Below are 21,508 nucleotides of genomic sequence, written 5' to 3' on the forward strand. Positions count from 1 at the left end.
TGTTTGGATGAAAAGTCTGTGGTATGTCGATCATACTAGATGATATAGTTGCTGTGAGATTACTGTCGCTTGGACCTGTACTAGTATGACCAACGAGTGTAATCATAATGTGAAATTTGAGTAAGGGAGAGGAATATTACAGATTACTCTCTGGATATGCTAGAAGAGCCCCTATTAATATTAAAAATAGATATAATACCCAGTCCTCCAGTCCTACACTACGGACAATATGCCAATCTCACATCCAAGTATATCAAGAACCTCAGAACTGTCCATTCACGCCAAAAGCTCCTGCTTGATAGTTCCCTCTCCTTATGAATTAATGCCAGGTTTCCTTTCCTCATCTCGTGCTCTATTGATTCCTTTGTAGTACTATGAATGCCTAACCCCCGATCCAATCTTCCTCAATTCTACCATCCATTCTCCACAACCTTCTACAATTTTTGCTCAACAATAATAGGTAATGATAGATCACAGCAATGCAATTACCTCTCTACTCCTCTAGGTACAATATCCAAAAATACAAGAAGCAAAAAGCTAGAACCAACAAAAGCAAACCTTCAGCAATACTGCTCCAACCACCCTGTCAAATCTCCCACAGTAGGACACTCCAAGAACAACGAACTCTTAATCTCCAATCCCATCTCACTTCTCAACTTCTCCGAGAGCACCAGCGACATCAGCGAATCCACACCCAGCTGCACGAATGTCGCGTCCGCAGTCAATTCCGCCACACCCAGGCCTGTCTCGTTGGCAATCAGTTCCAGACATTTGCCGGCCACGCCGGTCACCGCTGAGGCATCAGCGACGGGGGCTTCTTGCTCAGTAGTGGGGGTAGCGACGCCGCTGGAGGAGGGAGAGGATGAGCTGTTGGCGGTGGAGGGTGCAGCGGAGGCGAGATTGGGAAGTTGTAGCTGGTCTTGCTTCTGCTCTGTCTTGGGGGCCTGGGGCTGGATGGTTTCAGTGGGAGGTTGCTTCTTCACGGCTGGAACCGCAGCAGGAGCAGGAGCAGGAGCAGCATGCGCAGCGGCATTCTTATTCGGCGAGAAGAAGCGATCCATCAACAAGCGGGGCACTCTGCGGAACTTAAGCTGTTCGACGACACCAATGATTTTGTCTTCCCGGAGGATGTACAAGTCGCCTGCGTACATGTGGGCCTCATCCGGCATGGGGAACATGCGGACATAGTTCCGGTACTTGCCTCCAGCAATCAAAGGCTCAGTCATGCGGCAGCTGCCGCAGCCAGGGGTGACGTAGAAGAAGTCCCTGGTGTTAGAAGCATCGCTGCCGTTCATGACCAGGCCGGCCAGGTGCGAGACACTGTCGATCCAGTGGGGCGGGGTGTGCCAGGTTCCGTGGCGGTCGGTGGTAAGGGTGATATCGGAGAAAGCCTCGTGGTCGTGAATGACAACGCGGTCCATGCCGCGGTAGCGGGGGGCGTAGTCGACGACGTTCTTGAAGAGAGCGTAGGCGAGGGGTTTGGACAGTGTGCTGGCTTTGTTCTCCGCGGCCAGGTGCTGCAGGGCTTCGATGCGGCCCTGAATGAGGTGCGTGATGCGGGACCATTCGATAGACCAGGCTGCGCCGGTTGGATCGGCAGGGTACTTGATGCTGCCGGTGGCGAAGGGGGCATCGGCGCGCTGGTTGGTCGTGGCATTGACGTCGTACCAGGCGAGGGACATGTGGCGGGTGGGGAGGTCGAGGTGGGCTTCGAGGGCGAGGGGTTGCGGGGTGTTTGAGTTGGTGTTGGCGACTTGAGCGTGTTGGACTTCAAAGTCGCAGAGGTCCATGAGGACGTGGTCAGTGCCAGGGACCAGGCGACGGTAGAGGTGCTCTCCGACGGTCATGGCCATGTCGGTCCAGATGGAGGAGGTGGCGACGCCGCAGTTGTTCATGGTGTGGCCGTGCACAGCTTCGAGGAAGTCGGGGTGCTGGATGTCGGAGATGGCCTTGAGGGTGGCGGTGGTCTTGTCGACGGTCTCCTCCGTGACCTGGTGGATGAGGGAGGTGCGCAGGGATGAGACAGATGGTACATCGGTGATGGTGCGCTTCTGGCTGCCGCCGTTCTTGAGGTGCGCCTTGTCCAGGGTCCAGGTGCCCAGGTACTGGATCCAGTAGTTGACCTCGTTCCAGCGGTACTTGGGCAGCCGGAGGAGAGAGTAAGCCTGCTCGTCGGGACGGAAGTACTCGGCCCAGGAGGGGGTGCGGCCGGCCAGGTGCAGTGTACAGAGGCTCTTGGCCATGGTTGCAAAGTTGTCCTCGTTACGGCGGCAGGACGAGACGATGCGTGCGCCAGGCACCAGACTGCGCACGAAACTGGCGCAGATGGGGTGGGGGCCGATGTCAACCCAGAGGGTCTGGCTGTTGACGATGCCGAGTTCCTGGGCGGCGTCGATGGCAGTCGCAAACCGGACGGGCTCGCGAGTTGCCCGCACGATGTACTCTGGGTTAATAGACTTGCCGTCGAAGACGACGCTGCCCAGCAGAGGCGAGAGAACAGGGACGCTGGGGGTCTTGAAGGGCACGGCGGCGACGGCCTTGGCGAGGCGTTCCCGGACGGCGTCCATCTGCGCGGTGTGGAAGGCAAAGGGGACATCGACGTTGACACACTTGATTCCTTCAGGCTCGAGCTTCTCCCGGATGGCATTGAGGTCCTGGATTGAGCCGCCGATGACGGTGTCCTGGTGCGTGTTTTGGCAGGACAGCTCGTAAGTTGGTGCATCAGCGCCGGTGCCCACCAGACGCTCGATGTCAGCGATGGTTGCGCGCACCGAGAGCATGGCGTGACTGCCGGGGGTGCAGTGTTCCTCGATGAGCTGAGCCCGGTGGCCGACCAGGTAGAGAGCGTCTGCCGTGGACAGCACTCCAGCGACAGCCAATGCGGCGTATTCGCCGAGACTGTGGCCGATCACGGCGTGAGGAGCCGGAATGCCTAGGAGGAGTAGCCAGAGCCTGGCCAGGGCAATCTCCACGATCACAATGCTAAGCTGCGTGACCAGGGCCGTAGCAGTTCCCTCTTCCACCTCGCCAAGGATGACCGGCACGATTGAGGGGAATCCCAGGCGCTGGGACAGGTGGTCCAGCTGGCGCACCTCGGCGCGGAAGAAAGGCAGAGCCTGGAAGAGACCCTGTGCCAGCCCGGCGTAGTAGGCGCCCTGGCCGGTGAAAGTGAACACGACATGGGGAGCCTCGGTGGGGATGGGCCGGGTCTGGGAGACGGCATCGTTGCTCACAGCGTTGCGCAGGAACTTCTGCAGGGCGGGAATGTCGCTGACGGCAGTGGCCAGACGCCAGCTGTGGTGCATGCGGCGGGCACAAGTCGTATAGGACAGGTCGCCGAGGTCAGTCTCTGGGTTCTCGTCGAGGTAGGCAAGGAGAGTCTCCACGTTGGCGGCCAGGGACTTCTTCGATTTGGCAGAGATGACGACAGGGTGCGTCGAGCGCTCCTCACGGGCCACCGTCACCTGCTTCTCAGGGGCATCTTCCAGCACCAGGGTAGTATTACCACCGTGCGCGCCAAACGAGTTCACGATGGCGCGGCGGATCTGGCCTGCAGCCCGAGGCCAGGCAGTCTTTGTGCGTGGCAAATAAACCTGGCGCTGCTCAAGATCGGTGGGGATAGCCGGGTTGATGACAGTGGGAATGCCGATGTGCGCAGGAATCTCGTTCTTCTGGTACATGAGCAGCACCTTGAGCAGGGAGGCAATACCAGCAGCTGCCTCACCATGACCAATGTTACTTTTCACCGCGCCCAAGTGCAGGGGCTGATCGGCGCGACGACGATGGGCTCGTGGGGCAAAGATGTCCAAGACCGACTCAGCCTCCTGGGCATCTCCGGCCTGGGTGCCGGTGCCGTGCAGCTCGACATAGCTTATGTCCAGTGGGTTGACGGCAGCTTGATGCAGCACCTGGGTGTAGTTCTCCTTCTGAGCGCCGGCATGGGGGTGAGTGATAGAGATGGCCTCCGCCGAGTGGTTGGTGGCAGCAGAGAGCACGACAGCCAGGATGTTGTCATTGTCAGCCTCCGCGTCCTCAAGGCGTTTGATGACCACAGATCCCACACCATCTGCACGGCAGTAACCGTCAGCAGACTGGTCCCAAACCTTGCACTGGCCGGTGCGCGACAGGAAGTGGCCGTTGCCCAGACCGGCGTAGTTGTCGGGGTCGGTGATAATGTTCAGTCCACCGGCCAGGACAGTGTCGGCTTCACCAGCCCACAGAGCAGAGCAAGCCGCCTGGACGGCAGCCAAACCGCTGGAGCAAGCCGTGTCCAAGTTGAAAGATGGGCCACCAAACTTGAAGAAGTAGTTAATGCGACCGTTGGCAAAGGCACGTTCGCCACCAGGGACGGCGTAGGTGCCGATATTCTGGGAGGCATTGAGCTCGCGCCAGTCGTCACTGGCCTGTCCGTAGAAGGTGGCAATGCGCTTAGGGTTGGATGATGGCGTGCGGCCAGAGACGATACCCGCCATTTCTAGGGCTTCGTATGCTGTGACAAGGGCGAGGCGGTGCATGGGATCGGTCTGCTCGGCCTCGCGAGGAGACATGTTGAAGAATCCGGCATCGAAAAGTCCCGGCTGGTCAATGAAGTTGCCAAAGGGCGTGCGTGTGGCGTTCTCTGTCTCACCGGTCGGATCATAGTGTGTTTCGAGGTCGAAGCGATCCGCAGGCACCGTCGTATGTGTGTCGCGACCCTGTGCGAGCAGCTCCCAGAAGAGGTCGAGATCATTGGCACCTCCGGGCATGCGGCAGGCCATGCCGACGATGGCCAGCTTCGAGTCTGCGTATGACTTGGGCTGGCGCGCACCGTAGTCCTGGAACACCCAGGGGATGAGATCGGTAGTGCTGATGGTCCGATCGGGGAAGCAAGCCTCCAGGGCTTTCAGCAGACCCTTGAACACCAGCGAAGTGCGGTAGGTCTCGATCTGGCACTGTGGGGCGTCGGCACAGCGTTCAGTGCGGTCGAGGATACCGGCCGTAATATTGTCCAAGAAGATGGTGCCAGTCAGCAGTTCTGTGCTGATGGCGCGGAACAGCTCAGCGGCCGTGGTGGCCTCGAAGGGCTGGCCAGAGCGCGATGAGAGGAGTGCCAGTTGCACCGGTCGAGAAGTAGGGATGACAGATCCATCCGGATGAAGAACACGGTGGATGGTCTCCTCGTCGTAGAGATGGGCGGCATGGCAGAGGCCGTCATACACGGGCAGGGCGAGAGACTTGGAGTAGCGCAGGCGCTGAGAGGCCCGGAAGGCCGCACGGATGCGCGAGGGAGGGCCACTGACACTCACAGAGGTCTTATCGGCGGCACTGATGAAGACCTTGAGCAGCTCGGGAGTGCCCGTCTCCGTATTGTATCGCGACAGTTCCTCCTGCAGATCGGATGCTGTCTCACCGGTGACAACATGAGCCCAGCTGAGCAAGCTGCCGTCTGCCTGGGGAGCTTCGAGCTTGCGGGAGATGTCGTGGACGTAGACTCCCAAGCGGAAGGAGACCCGCACACACTCAGCGCCGTTCTGGACCACCTCAGCCAAGTGAGTAGACAGAGCGACACCAGCAGCAGCGAGCAGGCCAATACTGAGACCAGCCAAGGTGGTCCGGTCCGCGGAGAGGTCCCAGACACGCTCCTCGGCTTCGTAGTGGCCGATGAACATTCCCAGTTCGAGAATTGTCAGGAGGGCGCTTTCCATAGCAGCTCCCAGAGGGCCCTGACGGAAATCGACCTCGGTTAGGGGCATCAGGTTTTCAAAGTGAGGCACCAGCTTTTTCAGCGGCTCGGGAAGTTGGGCGACTTCATTCTGAAGCACGCGAGTGGACTCCTCCAAGAAGGTTGCCAGCTGGCGGAAGCGCCGGTCCTTGCCGTGTCGGTGCAGACCGCGGAAGAGAGCTTTGAGATCATCGTTGGGGAATTCGTTTCCGAAAAAGACCAGCTTCGTAGGGCCAGACATAGTGATTAATTAACTGATTTATTGGTTGGTTTGCTTGAAGTAAAAGGGCTTGTTGTTTTGTAGAGAGAGGTAATTGCTTTGCTGTGCTGTGCTGTGCTGTGTTGGATGGAGATGAGAATTCCCAGCAACGGCGAGATTCGATGCCCTCTATATACTCTTTGTCGTCTCAGCAAAGAGACTCTGAATAGCGTCAGAATTTTGTAGATATTCTCCATGTCCGTCTCGGACGATGAAGTTGAGTTGATTCAGCATCAGCATCATCATCATCATCATCATCGCGATGTCGGATGGGGCCATATTCGGACGGCGTAGTGACTTCGCTCGGGTTTTGAATCTGAATATTGCAGAATACCTCGGCAGACTCAAGTCGAATTTTAAACTTTGTTTCAGATACTCTAGAATAAGCGGTAGGCTTCGTGGGATTGGTTGATGAAGAAAGTGGCAGGATCGGACGGACAAAATGGGGCTGATGTCAGATTTGCTCGGATGGCATGGCCTCCACGTGTGTCCGATTAAACTCCGGTTGCAGAAGCATAATAGAAGCATGGAAGATAGTATAGAACAATAAACTGGACCCAGTTCAACCGCAGCCAGAATTAAGTTAATGAGTGAATGGTCGCTACGAGCTGGTATCTCAACATGGCCTTCCGTATCCCCTTCGCTCAATCTTTCTGGCAAGAATACCTGTCCGGCCAGGAAGCCAACCTGCCTCGTCTTCCCGAAGTCGAGCAAGTCACCGAGACAGTAATGCGCATTCTCGGAGGTAATCCCGGGCGCATGCAGCTGCAAGGGACCAACACGTACCTCGTGGGGACGGGCAAATTCCGAATTCTCATTGACACCGGCCAGGTAGTCCACCTTTACCTTCCTACTATGAACTTCTAGTCTGACATCCAACAGGGTGAAGCAAGCTGGATCGAAGCCCTCACGAAACAACTTGAAGCCAATGGTCTAGAAATTTCCCATGTCTTGCTCACTCACTGGCACGGAGATCACACCGGAGGGGTCCCCGACCTCATCACCTACAACCCCGAACTATCCTCACGAGTATACAAAAACACCCCCGATCTCGGCCAACAAGCCATCCACGATGGTCAGAAATTCCACGTAGAGGGCGCAACTATCCGTGCTGTCTTCACCCCCGGCCACGCCTTTGATCACATGTGCTTCCTGCTGGAGGAAGAAAATGCCCTCTTCACTGGGGACAACGTGCTAGGACATGGATACTCTGTCGTGGAAGATCTGGGCACATATATGACCAGTCTAACACGCATGGCGGACCTCAACTGCGCGCTTGGGTATCCAGCTCATGGGACGCGTATCGAGGATCTTCCTGCCAAGATGAAGGAATATATCCAGCATAAGGAGTCAAGGATGCGGCAGGTGCTGGCCGCCTTGGAGAGGAGTCGGGCGAGGATGACGGCAACTGGGGGTGGGCGCCGTGCGGGTGCGCTGACATTCCCGGAGCTTATAAACTCTATGTATGGAGGGATTCCAGATGAGATTGAACAGGCTTTGACGCCGTTCTTGAGTCAGGTTTTGTGGAAATTGGCGGAGGATCGGAAGGTTGGGTTTGAGGGCGAGCCGAGTCAGAGACGCTGGTTTGCGGTTGGGCCGCCAGCTGCAACTGCAGTGAGGCTGTAGATACTTTGTAAAACTTTCTCTGTTTATTTGCTGTCATCCTTTATACCGGTTGTGTTGAAAGCAGTCCTTCAGTGCATACATAAGTCAATGCTCTACTTTGGTTGATGATTGTTGCTTTTTGAGGGTCTCTTTATAGATAACTCTTCCGTCGCTGCACTCAAGCGGTAGTATAGTGCAATAAGGTCTCCACAGATTCAATCCGGATGGCCAACTCAACTGAGAATAAATATGTGGCATGCACCTAGATCTGAAATCGAGATCAAAACGCAGCAAATTGACTATTCACTGCAGAAAAGGTTCTCCATATCGAATCACTAACCAAATAAAATCAATCGAAGTAATCACATAACTCCTACCCCAGTACAGCTACACAATCAATGAGCCTCCACCCCCTTCATAGCAGCCATCATCTTTTTCTTCTCCGCAATCTCCATCCACTCCCTCATAGGCCGATGCAACTGGAAGAACCTCTGCCTAGACCGTCTCACGGCCTCCTGACAGCGTCTCCACGCGCGATCATAATACCCCGTTACAGCAGCATCCAAATTCCCTTCCTTACCCGTCAATGCCTCCGCCAACTCCACCGCATCAACCAGGGCATGATTACCCCCTTCGCCCCCAAAAATTGGCATCGCATGCCACGAGTCCCCAATAAACACCACGCCCTGCTTCTGCGCAGCATTCACATCCTCCCTCGTTACCGACACACAGCGACTCACCCAGTTAAAGACACGATGAGTCGGCAACGCCTCGGCATTAAGCAGCTGGGACCACGGCCTCGCCAGATCCCGGGAGGCAATTTCCTCCAACAAGGCCGGGGGAATCTGCTTAGCCTCAGCAGCAGAGACATGCGGCCGATAGAGAGGATCCTTATTCTCCTTGTTTTCCGTACTCGGTCTCGAATACGACCAATCGAGATGCACATGTGTAGGAGTGATATTACAAACAGTAATAGGGGTATTGAACCCATCGCCCACACCAGCTAGGATATTCGACGGTCCGGAGTGCGGACGGATAAGATTATCGAATTCCTTGCGAGGGAGTTCCAATTCCCCATGATACACCACCACGGGCACAATATCCGGGCTCACGTGGGGCAGGATCTGAGACCGCACGCTAGAATGCACGCCATCTGCTGCGATGACCAATGAGCCCTGGTACTTGGCACCGTTCTCGAAAGTGGCCGTCACGTTGCCCATTGAGCCCTGCACGCTGCGCAGACGGTGGCCGTAGCGGATGTCCACTTCCTCGTCGCCGCTATCAGCGATCCAGGTGCGGAGGGCATTGCGGTTCGCCCGCACAATGCATTGCTTGGCTTCGGGGTCTGGAGCCACTAGGAGGTTGCCGGTGTGGTTGTCCCGGAGGGCTTGGTCGATCCAGCCGGTCCCGCCGAGGATGCGGTCTGGAGCCACGCCCCGGGTGAGGCTGCGGAGGGGCAGGTCACCCAGGGCTGTCAGGAGGGAGGTGTAGCCCCAATCGCGGAGGCTGATGGCGTAGCCTTGGCTGCGGTCAGGGGTGGAGGCTTCAAAGACGATGTTGGGGATGGAGGCGTTGGTAAGGATGCGGGAGACGGTGAGGCCGGAGAGGCCGGCGCCGATGATGAGGATGGGAGGGGTCATTATGGGCTCAATGTTTAGAGTAGATGGGTAGTGTATTGATCTATGACGGTTCTATTCTTCATGACTTTCTCCGTTTTATCAATTGTTCTCAATTTCTGCCGGACGGACTGGTTTACGCTTGGTGTATGGTCTGACTAGCTGTATTTGGCCCCCACGGTAGGAATCCGATGATGATATCAGTCAAAAGCCGGTCGGAAGGTAAATTAGATGTCCGTTTAGTTTTGCGTCGGATTCTAACCTTATTCATTTTTCTGCATCTGTTTCATGTCCATGTGGCATGGTAGTAGTGACTGACATTCTCCGAGGTCCTATCCGATCTGACACTGAAGACACTATATTCTCCGAGAAGGGTCTATAAAATGACCCTCCGCCACGAACAACCTAACCAGCATCGCAACACAATCACTCAAAACAACAAACATAGTAACTCATCACTTCAACAAGTCAAATCAATCAGTCAATCAAAATGTCCTCCGTCACCTTAACCACAACCACAACCACCACCTCCACCCCACCAAAACCCACCCCCAAAGACGAACCCCAAGAACAAATCTACACCCCCTGGCGCCTCTTCATCTACGACATCTGGGTCCTGGGCATCGTGAGCACCCTCGCCTGGGGCTGCCGGATCAGCACCTACCTAATCCCTTTATTCCGCTCCAACGTGGGCAAAAAGCACCTCGACATCGGCGCCGGCACCGGCTACTACCTCAACCAAGCCCGGATCCCCTCAACAACCCAGCTCACAATCGTCGACAACGAGACCCACGCGCTCAACGTCGCCCTCGCCCGCTGCAAGCACCCATCCACCCAAACGCACGGCATCGTCACCGACATCCTGCAACCCTCGCCCTTCCCAGAAACCTACCTCACCAACAATGACAAAAAATTCGACTCCGTATCAATGTACTACCTCCTGCACTGCCTGCCCGTGCCCGTGGCCAGCAAATGCAAGATCTTCACGCATCTCAAGAAGTACATGACGGAGGACGGGGTGGTTCATGGAGCGAATGTGCTGGGCAAGGGGGTGAGGAAGGATAATTGGTTTGCGAGGATTATCCGAAGAGGGTGTTTGAATCATGGGGTGTTTCATAATGAGGAGGATAATGCGTATGAGTTTGAGAGGGCCCTCAGGGAGAACTTTTGGGAGGTGGAGACGTGGGTGGTCGGGAGTGTTTTTGTTTTTAGGGCCAAGAGGCCGATTCTTGATGCTTAGGGGGGTTTAGTGTGTTTACTAGTTGGTTGCTTGCGGGTTGGTTAGTGATGGAGAGTGTGGAGGTTGGTGGGAAGGATGAGGGCTTGGTGGATGGGTAGATAGACTACATGGGTAGGAGAGGGGAGTGTGTGATTGGTATGGGTGGGCTTAGAAGAGCTTTTGGTATTGTTTCAGAATTCAATTGTCTGCTTACTGCATCATCATCGTCGTCGTCACTAGGAGAATCATACGTAGTTAAGCATTGCCATCGGCTTTTAATCGTCTTTTGCGGGTTTTAACCCCGCTGCTCAAGACTACTAAACAGAAACAATTCAGTCCGAAAGGAATCGCCAAGTGTGTCTAGATTCAGATTCTCGCGCTTCTATTACAATCATACCATCGTCATTAGAAGAAAAGGAAAATCACCCTATCAACTCCCCCAGTTCATATCGAAAAAGAACGTATCCGGCCCCGCTATCTCATTGAACGGAATCCCCGAAAACAACTCCTCCCACATTATATCCGCCCCCGGATCCATCCCGTCCGCCACCGCCGTCGTCGTCGGAGGCACCCCGAAGAGCGAAGGGTTGTCCAACGACGGTGGCGAGAGCGCCTCCCAGGTGGATACTGGCAGGAGGGATGGCACCCCCAGATCCGCAGGCGGGGTGGATCCGGTGGGCACCGGCCAAGAGCAACCGGGTGCATGTCGATCATCATGACTACTCTGTGGCCGAGGCACGCCCGGGAATGTTGGGGGAGTGGCTGGACTCCAGTTGGTGCTCGGCAGACTGCTTGGTGGGAGGGCGGCCGGCGCCGCCAGCTTCTCTTTCATGCGCCGCATGAGTTGTCCGAATGGGCCGCCGAGAGATTGCCCCAGCGTTGCCTCGTACTGCAGGTACGACGACTCGACCAGCGGCCAGGCGTACCGCACCAGGGCAGTGTCACTGCTCACATAGCACTCTGCGAGGGCCATCGCCAGCGCGTACCAGGGAATTGTTACATACCAACGGAAGCCCTCGGCACGGGGGTCGGTGTGCATGAGTTGCGCTTTCTCCAGCACGGGGAGACAGAGACGCAGCAGCTCGGTGTTGCCCTCGCGGCGAGGCGGCGGCGCCTGACCGTGCCATTGGAGCGGTCGCGCGGCTGCCAGTCGGACTGTCGCGATTAGGCTCTGCGTGCCGTGCCAGGTGAACCAGGCGTACGCAGAGGTGCCAGGGTCACAGAAATGGAGGAGCCGCAGTGCTTCTTGTTCGAAGTGCCGGGCCTGCTGCTGCGGCCAACTGGGGTCGCATGTACGAGAGCGGGATGTAGAAGTACCGGAAGTAGAGGATGTGGGAGTTGGAATCCCCCCATCGACCTTGCGATCGTGTTGAACAAAGTTGAGAAGACGGCCCGTCCGCTGAGCATGGTAGGTGACCAAGGCAAAGGTTGTGTCTGTCAGACCCTCCCTGTTTGGATCGCTGTGGGCGGCCGTGGTCGGATCAAAGTCCGAATCATTGATGTGCTGGGGAAGAGCTGTGGATGCAGACTCGTCGACACTAATCAGCGGCTCAGATGCCTGGCCGAAGGAGGCTTGCAAATCCATCAGGCAAATGGTAAACCAGAGGCGCCTCCGTATCTGCTGATCGAAAAAGGTCTCCGTCTCGGGATCCAGATAAAGACCGAGGCCTTTACCGATTCGCACAGCCAGTGCGATCAGAGTCCAGACGGCCGGAGTGCGGTCTTCAGATCTCCTAGCTACCTACAAGGAGTCAGTTTATCGTCTTTCTTCTTGGGACCAGTGTCGAGTCATACCAGATACAAAACAAACGCTTGCAAAACGGTAATATCGCGGGTGGTAAGCAGACCCGCACGTCCAATTGCCGTCTCACAGGCTACACGAGCCTCGGCCAATAAATCTGCCTTGTTGGCATGAAACATTACGGAGCACTGGTTGTCCGTCATGCTGCTAATAGCCGAGTAGCAGACGGCGGAACCCAGTGCCTCTACCGCGGGGTGACCATCTGCATACGATAAATACGGTTCCCCTTGAACCATCCATCGGTTCAGCGACGGACGATGGAGGATCTTAATCACTGGATCGACCTGTTGGAGATACACTTCACAGAGCTGACGGGCGACCACCGGATTATGCAACGGACTCATGGACCGTAGGGCTGCAGAAGGATTGCTAGCTCCCAGGCCAAGAACCTGGATTCCGTCATCATTGGGCGGCTCGGACTTGGCCGAGTCGGAGGAAGGGATCGGGCCCTCTTGTCCTCCTGCCAGAGATGATTCGACCACTTCGCGGAGTCCGTGAATCTGCATGTGTCCGCGTCAGCATTCTTTCCTTCCTTGGTCCATGTTGGCAGACCTACTTCATCCACCAAGTCGGCCCAGAACTGATCGGGTCGTTGCAACATGAGACGCTTGGAAACAATAGAACTATTGAGGATGGGGGAAGTATTAGGATTGGGAGCCGTTTGGAATGTGGAAGTGTCGGATAATTGGACGGACTAATGATCATTGTCGGGGTCAGCATTCCGCGAGGCTGAAAAGGTCAGAGTGCAGCCTCACCTGTTCGCGCGAGGTGGCGGATGGTGTTCGGGTATGGGAGTGGGAGTTCATCCCCTGGATGAGAGCTTCCAGTCGGTATATTCGTTCCTGGAGATCCTCATTGACTGGGACAGATGGCTGGATTATCCGATCGGTCTCCCCGGGAGCTGATGTAGGCGGAGGCGATGACACTCGACGCGGACGAGTGGCATGTCGGCCTCGGGGTAGTCGTGTGCGATAGATGGGGACACAGACCGTCCCCGATGCTGCACAGTTGGTACAGGGGGTGAGCTTGTCGCACTTGACCTTGCGCTTGCGGCAGAGTTCGCAACTGAGCTGGGGAGTCGTGGTGGTTTTTCGCGGGGGCAGCGATCTGGCGGGGGAACTGCGTTGTTCCATCACGAAAATCGAGCTGTCGCTGTATTTCTTTCTCTCTCTCTCTTTCTCTCTTTGTCTGACTGTATTTATCGTTCCTTCACTCTTTGAATTGTAACTCCTTGTAGATAGACGGTGATGTTGAATCTTGAATCTTCGATGTCGGAATGATGCGATGACGGTGGAAGAAGTATCTCTCTGTTAATAATAGGCTGGATCCGGTCACCCGCTAGACGCAAGGATACGACAGGGGTTGTGGACAGTAGTATCCTGCAGCATTCGACGCATTCCCTCCAGGCAGGCTAGATCCTTCTGATTCCTTTTCTGCTAGTAACCAGAGAATACGAAGTGACGATTGGGGATCTCCGCACTGGAACGTCAGCAAGCCCGCTGGTCATGGCTGGTGGATGCTAAGCCGACCCGGGCATATGCACTCATTCTGGCCCCCATCACAATCCTGCGTCAATCGGCCTTTTGCTGGTCGTGGTGCTTCTTGCTCCCGCATCCGCTGAAACACTCTGAACCTTTTTGCCTGCTGTTGTGGTCAGATTCGAACTCAATATACTTGTTCTTATCCTCGCAACAAATATGATTCGGTTATGCTCGGCTGGCAATCCCCACCCCCTTCCTTCTTCCCCTCATTTTTCCCCCCTTCAACCAACACTTTCTGGCGTGGTCCAGTCCCACCTTCGTTTAGCATTCATCCTTCTAAGAACAACGTTCCTCGCGTGGGAAGGCCAAGCACAGACAAGATCGGCCTGAATGGTCGCCCTACCAGCCCGGTTAGAGGAAGGTGAAACTGTTAGTTCCTCCACCAGACCATGATCTAATCGGCTGGTCGTGGCGTTGTGACCACATGTGGTTGGGCGATCTCGATCGGTACTCCTACTACCGCAGTGATGGGTACTGTAGTCGGTTGCCATCCTAAGCAAGTATCTCTTATGGAGATGGCGGATGCCATCTTTCTATTCACTTGATCTAAGTGCCATCTTCAAAATACTCCAGACAATTCTTAGCGCCTACGATGACATTGTCCGGAATCAAATGCCGATAATAGATTAAGCAGGAGCTATTCAAGGCCATCGGAGGATATCAATCTCCGACGAAGGAATGCCAGAATCCGTGGCTATTTTCCACCTGCTAACCAAGTGGAGCCATGATGATCCCTACCCGCAACAGCGATGGGACAGAATCCAAGTATGTTGAGTGGGGGAAGCGTGTCAGATCGAACGATCAGCACCTTGCCACCTTCTACTTCTGTTTAGCACTCAATACCTCGATATACCTCCACCGTGTCCAGCAGTTCAGAGCTACAGGAGGATTCTCCCGGCGACCCACCCGCCTTCCATCTGGGGGCTAAAACCCATTCTCTAACTTTGCCAGACGTAACCTGGACGGGATCAACGCCCTGAGCCGTATTCTGAGCTAAGCAAACAGCGTAGCCTGCAGAACTTGACAAGCCATTTTACACACTGGCGGTTGCTTCAAGTATCACCATGCCGATCAGGCTTTTCTCGCCACAAACCAGATCTCGCTATCTCCCAGACGAAACACATTCCTCTCTGGCCCGCAAGTAGAGTCATCCTCTACCACATCCTGATACAACTGAGCCACTGCATGCCGTCAGACCACAGAAATTTTCTCGTATATGTAAATAAGATGATGGACCAGGAGCCGCGTAGATCCCCATGGCTTGCTTGGGTCGCAACGAAGCACTAGACAAGACTCCCAAGCCTTGTTGGTCAACTTGGCTTTGCTTTGGTGAGGGTCTTCTTGAGCCTTCGACAAATACGAGCCGCACCTAGTTAGTTATATCATCCCTTGCATCATTCTTGGTTGTGCTCCCAGTGCCTACTTGATCGGGATCTGACGTGGAGTTGCCCGAGATAACAGAATTCGCAGTGAATGGCCCAGAATCTTCTATCGATCATATCGCGATTGACATCAGAGATGTGAGAGAACAACGTGTCGGTCCCACTCAGGTTCAACAACAGTCGTGGCTCGGCTCGTGCGGAATTATGCAATCTCCCCCCATGCCTCCTTACGTGTATTCGTGGCCAACCTAGTCTTGAAACAAGAGTAACCTACTCCTTTAATGCGCGTATACTTACTAACAGGTGTGTCCTCGCACATCCTGTCTTTATGCCTCTCCGACGATGCTTCGTCATCTACGCTATCGCAGCATGGGGCTGTGCTGCTGACTCATTCACAACAGGCAATCGAGCGACTAACGTTATAGAATTGGTGATTCTGAAACCAACTATCTGGGCATCGTGCTACATAAAAGGCTGCCTAGACAACCCAACATGGCTACATGTTGTAAAGCTTTTACACAGTCAAGCTGTTTCTAGCCTACCTGAACGGGAAAGCAACTAAATTTACATCTAAGTCTTACTTGACATCCCTTGGATCTTTATGAACTATCTGCGATACCTAGTATACGAAGCTTTCATATTTTTCGCATAAATATTTTGACTTATCAATTTAAAAGCATGGCAGGTCGCGAGTCACTCCGGCATCACTTTTCCACCAACATATTTGTTCTCTGGGCCATATAAGCGCTAGACTTAATGTTGTACACTTAGATTATAGTATTTGCGGACGCAAAAGAAGCAATGATTCACCCCTTACAGATTTCGCTAAGCGATACCACGGTACTCTGCTGATAAAACACTATGCCCACAGTGCTGATGAAGGCGAGAGTCGGGGTAGGAAGGCATTTGATCTCGAAAATCGGCTACTCGTACAGCTTTAATTCCCCTTCAGCAGAGTCGGTATTGTCAAACTACTGAAATAAGCTCGTCTAGTGGGTCAAACGATAATGCCGGGATTGAGCGCTGTGCCTTCGATACAGACATTCCCCTTGCTTAGAACGAAGCAATCGGCCAAGAGACACGTGGTTGCGGACGGAATTCCTGAACATGCGGAAAGCAAGGGTCTCTAAACTGCAGAAGTTCTACCTTGAGCTGAAAAGTACATCGTGAGTCTAAATGCTTGGTGGGCATCGAGAGATGCCTGTCTACGATGTCGTGGGGCACATTGCAGAATTCCTAATGGAAGTAACAGTGACAGTTTAAAGTTGCTACTCCACACTGGATCTATCGGGATCGCGATAGAAGATACAGTGAGATGCAATCTGCTGCTGCTGCATTCCAAGCATAATCATGCATCACACCAGTAGTCTGAAGGTCTCCATCAACCGACGTGGTTTGCGTTCCACGTGCAACCACCCGGGGAGAGCATGCCGCACACCGATAGAAGTTTCTGGCATCCAATCTGTCAATTAAAAGTCCACTCACAGGAACCGGCATTTCTCAGCGCATAGTGGAGCCCATCACTTCTAACCGAGCTGGAGAGGGTGGTTCCTGGGATATCCGCGTGCTATTCGAAGGGCGTGGAGATTCCCCACCATCGCATCCAATCCCTTCGCGTCATGACTCATACACTTCCCTCTACCAGCTATATCTATACTTCGGACCATCCAGCATCCCATCTCTTTTCCAGCTTTCACAATACAATCAAAACCACTTCTTAATAAGTTGTAAACAACAATCAAAATGCCTCAATCCCTCCGCTTCCTCACCCTCGACGTCTTCACAACCACCCCCTACTCCGGTAACCCGCTGGGCGTGGTCTTCCTCCCCTCCGACAACACCATCACACAATCCCAAAAACAGATCATCGCCCGCGAATTCAACCTCTCCGAAACCATCTTCATCCACCCCACTGACCCCGCCACCCCTTCTGTCCGCAAAATCGACATCTTCACCACAGATGAAGAACTCCCCTTTGCGGGCCACCCCACTATCGGTGCAGTCTCGTGGTTCTTGCAACACTCGCCCAATGAGTCCGACAGAAAAGATGTAACGACTCTGCTCACTAAAGCCGGTCCTTTCGCCATCTCCAGTGTGTCGCCTCCATCAGCTGGTGGTGTAGTAGCCGCTAAAATCGCACACAACGTGCACATCCACTCTTCACGGTTCCCGTTGTCGGAGCTGCTGAGATTGCATCCCTCTCTGACCCCGTTCCTTTCCAACGGGAAGAGTGCTGGCTTCCCCGTCTTCTCCATCGTCAAAGGCATGAGCCAGGTGCTGGTTGAATTGCCCAGTTTAGAGGCGTTAGCTGCGGCGGAGGCTCCCGTGAGCGGCGAAGACATCCCTTGCAAATCTGTCTCTCAGGGCGGGTATCTTGATGAGGGGTGGGAAGGGAGCGGTCTCATTGTGGTGTACTTCTATGTTCCGGGTGTGCATGATGAGCAGACCGGAAAGAAGGTCATCCGGTCAAGGATGCTACTGAGAAACATTGAGGATCCGGCGACGGGGAGTGCGGCGAGTGGATTGGCTAGTTATTTGACGCTGACTGCTGCTGGTGAGGGAAAGGTCGAGTATGATATTGTGCAGGGGGTGGAGATGGGGAGGAGGTCGGATATTAGTGTTGCTGTTAGTACGAAGGGTGGTGCTGGTGGTGAGAAGAAGATCGAGACGGTGGAACTGAGAGGGAGTGCGGTCAAGGTTATGAGTGGGGAGTTGGTTGTTTGAGTCTTCGATTGTAAATAGGTAATTATTTTGTGGGTAATGCAATGTACGGTCATTACTACTACTTGATTGTACGGGTTCAAGTAATTCAACTTCAGAATAGGGGCTCGAGGCGGTATGTGAGGAGGGTATTATCAAGATGGCTAATAGGTTTGTAAAATTATATACAGTTGTAGGAAGTTGGTAATGGCTATGATCATCTACTTTGAACTTGACAAAAGTTATTAAACAAAGTTTTATTGTTATATGTCAGTTCGCTTGTAAGAACCATTGGTAGTATATGCTAATTCATATTTAAATAGGTAAATAATATATAACCTCCTATCCTCAGTCCTCGAAGCCATTCACCAACCCGCGGAGCGAACTTATATATACTATTGACACCCTGCCCCACCAATACAATCCATATTATAAATTTACTACCAAGCACGCCTCACAGACCTAACTATAAATACTTAGTAGTAGTATTAAGATGCGAAGGCCACCTTATAGCAAGATAGCATATGATAGATCATTAATACTTGACACTATAACCCCTATCCATTAAACCCCGATCGATCCCTGCATGACACCCCCACGACCCCCAACTAAAGCCGAACGGTCCACCTCCAGCCGGGGGAGAGGAGCAGAAAACAAGCGGTGACGATGAGAGATAAATAGATAGCCTTATGAGTCTTATCTATCTACTGTTTCGAACCCATCCATTCCTTTCTTTCTATCTACTAGCTCAGTTGTACGGGCAATAGTTTTCTGAGTTTAATAACGTACCTATCTTGTTGACATCTCATTGTTGGTCCTGACGGTGGTGAATCTAGCTTGATATAATAAAAGGAAACAAAAAGTGAGCAGCAATAACTATATATGTAGTATCCTCTACCCAGAATAGCAAATGACCGGATCCTTAAAGAGAAAAAATCCAAGAGACAAAAAGAAAAAGGAAAATGGCAAGAACGGGGTTCGAACCCGCGCCTCTTACGAGATCGCATTTCCGCCAAACAGCACTAGCCAGCTAGTAAACTAAACCAGTTGTCCAACGACTTAAGTGCGACGCCTTAAACCACTCGGCCATCTTGCCTTTTCAGTACCTTGTTTTTCCGAAACTTGGGATCAAGAGAGGCATGTGGTGGGGCCGGTTGCGGGGATGGTCGGGGGGAGAGGGATTGGGATGGGGTGATGGAAATCAAAAAAGATATGACAAGAGTGGGACTCGAACCCACGCCTCTTTCGAGACTGCAATACATCCAGTTGAACTGAACAAGATATTTCACTTGAGTGCAGCGCCTTAGACCACTCGGCCATCTTGCCTGTTGATGTGTTATGCTTTGCATTATTTGTACTGTATTGAGGGAGGGGTAGGTATGGTCCAGTTGGGTAGATGCACATGTATGTTTGTACCTATGTCACGGTAGGTTGTAAAATATTTCTGTGGGAAATTTAGTGCATTACGAGATATAGAATTAGTCCTATTAGTTCGCCTCGTTGAATATTTCTATCATGGCTCGCTCGAGCCTCTGACGTGTTGTTAGATGGCTATGTACATTTTGAACAACTAATATACACCCGGTACCTTAAATATATGTGGGTTACCATAGAAGAACATATTATGTCTCCCACGCCACAGTGCGTGTACATACGAATGAAGCATATAGTAAGAAGAAAACATTAGTTATTTTTCTTTTCCGGAAGAATTATCTGTAGGCAGAGTATAATGTGGTGTTCTGTTTGGTGCAGTTGTAGATGCAATGTCGAGTGGGCGAACTGTTCATCATGTTCCCGGGCAGACATTCCAGCCCCGGATACAATAATCGCCTCGTGCTTCTCCCTGAAGAGACGATGCCGTTTCCCAGTAAGGCTGATCGCGGAGAAAATTCTATCACACTGAGGGATCTCACTGAACTGACAGGTCGAGATAACAACATTATCCTGACTTCCGAGATATGACAGGTCCATTTGCCTTGGATAGGTTACCTGTGATATATACTATAAAAGCCCTGAGTTAGTCATCAAGGCAAGATGGCCGAGTGGTCTAAGGCGCTGCACTCAAGTGAAATATCTTGTCCAGTTCAACTGGATGTATTGCAGTCTCGAAAGAGGCGTGGGTTCGAGTCCCACTCTTGTCATATCTTTTTGCTCCTATTTTTGCATCCATGCACCCCGTATCGACGACGGCTCACGTGAAAATAGCCTGTCGGCTAGGCCAGAGCGAATCTAACTATAGCACCGGGGAAGACATCCGGCAGCTGTGGCAGCTTTGAACAGACCGAACTTGACCATGGCATCGCTAACGCGGACTACGGGCGAGGATGCACCATGCCGAGACGGAGTAGGGGGAAGCTAAGTTTGGTGTCGGGAGCCTACGCAGCTAAGTCTAAGCTCAAAATTGTCTAGATCCAGAAGATCAGCACCGTTGGCGAGACGAAGCTGGATGGGATGGGCGGCCGGATCCACCAAATCTCTGGGCTAAAAAGAATTTGGGGGTCGGACCCGCCCCGCTAAGTGGATGATCGTGCGGTGGGATTAATCAATAAGCATTAGCAAATTGAAGGCCATTATATTGGACTTCTGCTCCTGGAGAGGGAGGAAGCAAAGCTTTTTGATGCATCAAGTTGCCGTCTGGATGGATACGAGGTGACGGCGGCTGTTGTTAGAGTTGCTGCAGAACCTTAGTGCAGACATGGGGGGAAGGATTGGCCAGCGCGCGCTGCGTGGCACAAGCAGGATAGAGTGCAGCACCCTGGTTGCTTTTACGCTGACCGGGATCATGTCGATGCAGGCGCCCAGGCCACGGAGACCTGAAACGCCAGACCAGGATGAACCGGAATGAATATGCAACTAGCGCGAGAGTCAAAACCAGCTCAGATGATCTGCGGGCTGTTCGTAGTTCGTGTGATAATAGGGGACATTTGATTCTGAGTGTTGAGAGGATAAGACACAGAGGCTTGAGGCCTGTCCAGACCAGATAGAACCCCTCCCGGCGAAACCCGTATGGGCAATTTGTATGGCGCAGGAAGTGTGTGGTGGTGATTCTGGCCCCAACCGCCACTTCATCAGCACCAAGGCTGGGCAGCGCATTCCCATTGGTATGATTGGTAACGGAGTCGCGCGGTAGGTCAATCAAAAACGTGGCGGCCACGAGTTATAGCCACGCCCAACCTCAGCCAAAGGGTTTCCAAGGAGGTCTGACATGAACCAGGCCAGAAGTAGTCAGAGGAGGTAAGTAAGTAGTTCTGGGGGCCACTCGGTTGGAATGTAGGGGCCATTCAGACTGGATGGGGGTGATGCACGAGGCGGAGAGGATGGCGGTGGGAGAGGAAGAAATACCAAATACACGACAGAAAGACAAAAGATGGTATTGACGGGAAGAAACTTTGGAAGAGGCGGAGAAGAGACAAAGAACCGCAAAGGAAGAAGCAAAGAGGCGCACAGGGGATTTAAGGGAAAAGCAAACTCTCGGTCGGCAAGCAGTGGGGAAGAAAACAAGGTGCTTCGATGGATGTTCCTTGCCTGGTGCAGGTTTAGTTAGGATATGTATGTATGTATGGATGGTATGTGGTAAAATAAAATAGGAATAGAAAAAAAAAAAAAAAAGTACGACCAACAAGGCTGGCAAAACTATTGCTGCGGCATCAGGGGAGAATTTCTTTGATGATTTTCCTTCTCTTG

At 53.2% G+C, this 21,508-nt stretch overlaps 9 protein-coding genes and 3 non-coding genes across 12 annotated transcripts; 5 read left to right on the top strand and 7 right to left on the bottom strand.

The window, feature by feature from the left end:
• Positions 1–560: 560 nt before the first annotated feature.
• An11g07310 (uncharacterized protein) lies at positions 561–5,942 on the bottom strand (the record flags this gene model as incomplete). Its single annotated transcript, XM_001394668.1, has 1 exon — positions 561–5,942. The coding sequence occupies one exon, from the start codon at positions 5,940–5,942 to the stop codon at positions 561–563; it is 5,382 nt and encodes a 1,793-aa protein (XP_001394705.1).
• A 639-nt stretch (positions 5,943–6,581) lies between these two features.
• On the top strand, positions 6,582–7,586 carry An11g07320 (uncharacterized protein; the record flags this gene model as incomplete). Its single annotated transcript, XM_001394669.1, has 2 exons — positions 6,582–6,791; positions 6,843–7,586. 2 exons carry the CDS (start codon positions 6,582–6,584, stop codon positions 7,584–7,586), a joined length of 954 nt encoding a protein of 317 aa, XP_001394706.1.
• A 374-nt stretch (positions 7,587–7,960) lies between these two features.
• An11g07330 (uncharacterized protein) lies at positions 7,961–9,205 on the bottom strand (the record flags this gene model as incomplete). Its single annotated transcript, XM_001394670.3, has 1 exon — positions 7,961–9,205. One exon carries the CDS (start codon positions 9,203–9,205, stop codon positions 7,961–7,963), a length of 1,245 nt encoding a protein of 414 aa, XP_001394707.1.
• A 466-nt stretch (positions 9,206–9,671) lies between these two features.
• On the top strand, positions 9,672–10,421 carry An11g07340 (uncharacterized protein; the record flags this gene model as incomplete). Its single annotated transcript, XM_001394671.1, has 1 exon — positions 9,672–10,421. The coding sequence occupies one exon, from the start codon at positions 9,672–9,674 to the stop codon at positions 10,419–10,421; it is 750 nt and encodes a 249-aa protein (XP_001394708.1).
• A 409-nt stretch (positions 10,422–10,830) lies between these two features.
• On the bottom strand, positions 10,831–13,334 carry An11g07350 (uncharacterized protein; the record flags this gene model as incomplete). Its single annotated transcript, XM_059750381.1, has 4 exons — positions 10,831–12,141; positions 12,195–12,701; positions 12,758–12,895; positions 12,957–13,334. The coding sequence occupies 4 exons, from the start codon at positions 13,332–13,334 to the stop codon at positions 10,831–10,833; spliced, it is 2,334 nt and encodes a 777-aa protein (XP_059601649.1).
• A 438-nt stretch (positions 13,335–13,772) lies between these two features.
• Positions 13,773–14,233, bottom strand: An11g07360 (hypothetical protein; the record flags this gene model as incomplete). Its single annotated transcript, XM_059750382.1, has 2 exons — positions 13,773–13,886; positions 13,973–14,233. 2 exons carry the CDS (start codon positions 14,231–14,233, stop codon positions 13,773–13,775), a joined length of 375 nt encoding a protein of 124 aa, XP_059601650.1.
• A 203-nt stretch (positions 14,234–14,436) lies between these two features.
• An11g07370 (uncharacterized protein) lies at positions 14,437–16,581 on the bottom strand (the record flags this gene model as incomplete). The annotated part of the gene is made up of 10 exons (XM_059750383.1): positions 14,437–14,567; positions 14,649–14,753; positions 14,858–14,923; positions 14,979–15,089; positions 15,166–15,315; positions 15,395–15,504; positions 15,935–16,035; positions 16,128–16,225; positions 16,271–16,452; positions 16,541–16,581. The coding sequence occupies 10 exons, from the start codon at positions 16,579–16,581 to the stop codon at positions 14,437–14,439; spliced, it is 1,095 nt and encodes a 364-aa protein (XP_059601651.1).
• Positions 16,582–16,867: 286 nt separating this feature from the next.
• Positions 16,868–17,848, top strand: An11g07380 (uncharacterized protein; the record flags this gene model as incomplete). Its single annotated transcript, XM_001394675.1, has 1 exon — positions 16,868–17,848. One exon carries the CDS (start codon positions 16,868–16,870, stop codon positions 17,846–17,848), a length of 981 nt encoding a protein of 326 aa, XP_001394712.1.
• A 939-nt stretch (positions 17,849–18,787) lies between these two features.
• Positions 18,788–18,920, bottom strand: tRNA-Leu (TAA). Its single transcript has one exon. It is a non-coding gene; the product is annotated as a tRNA-Leu (tRNA).
• A 117-nt stretch (positions 18,921–19,037) lies between these two features.
• Positions 19,038–19,150, bottom strand: tRNA-Leu (CAA). Its single transcript has one exon. It is a non-coding gene; the product is annotated as a tRNA-Leu (tRNA).
• Positions 19,151–19,852: 702 nt separating this feature from the next.
• Positions 19,853–19,965, top strand: tRNA-Leu (CAA). The gene has a single exon. It is a non-coding gene; the product is annotated as a tRNA-Leu (tRNA).
• Positions 19,966–20,155: 190 nt separating this feature from the next.
• On the top strand, positions 20,156–21,368 carry An11g07420 (hypothetical protein; the record flags this gene model as incomplete). The annotated part of the gene is made up of 8 exons (XM_059750384.1): positions 20,156–20,168; positions 20,240–20,322; positions 20,420–20,488; positions 20,564–20,582; positions 20,627–20,718; positions 20,769–20,950; positions 21,039–21,058; positions 21,133–21,368. The coding sequence occupies 8 exons, from the start codon at positions 20,156–20,158 to the stop codon at positions 21,366–21,368; spliced, it is 714 nt and encodes a 237-aa protein (XP_059601652.1).
• Positions 21,369–21,508: the final 140 nt, after the last annotated feature.

Source organism: Aspergillus niger (assembly GCF_000002855.4).
Source record: "Aspergillus niger supercontig An11".
NCBI lineage: Eukaryota > Fungi > Ascomycota > Eurotiomycetes > Eurotiales > Aspergillaceae > Aspergillus > Aspergillus niger.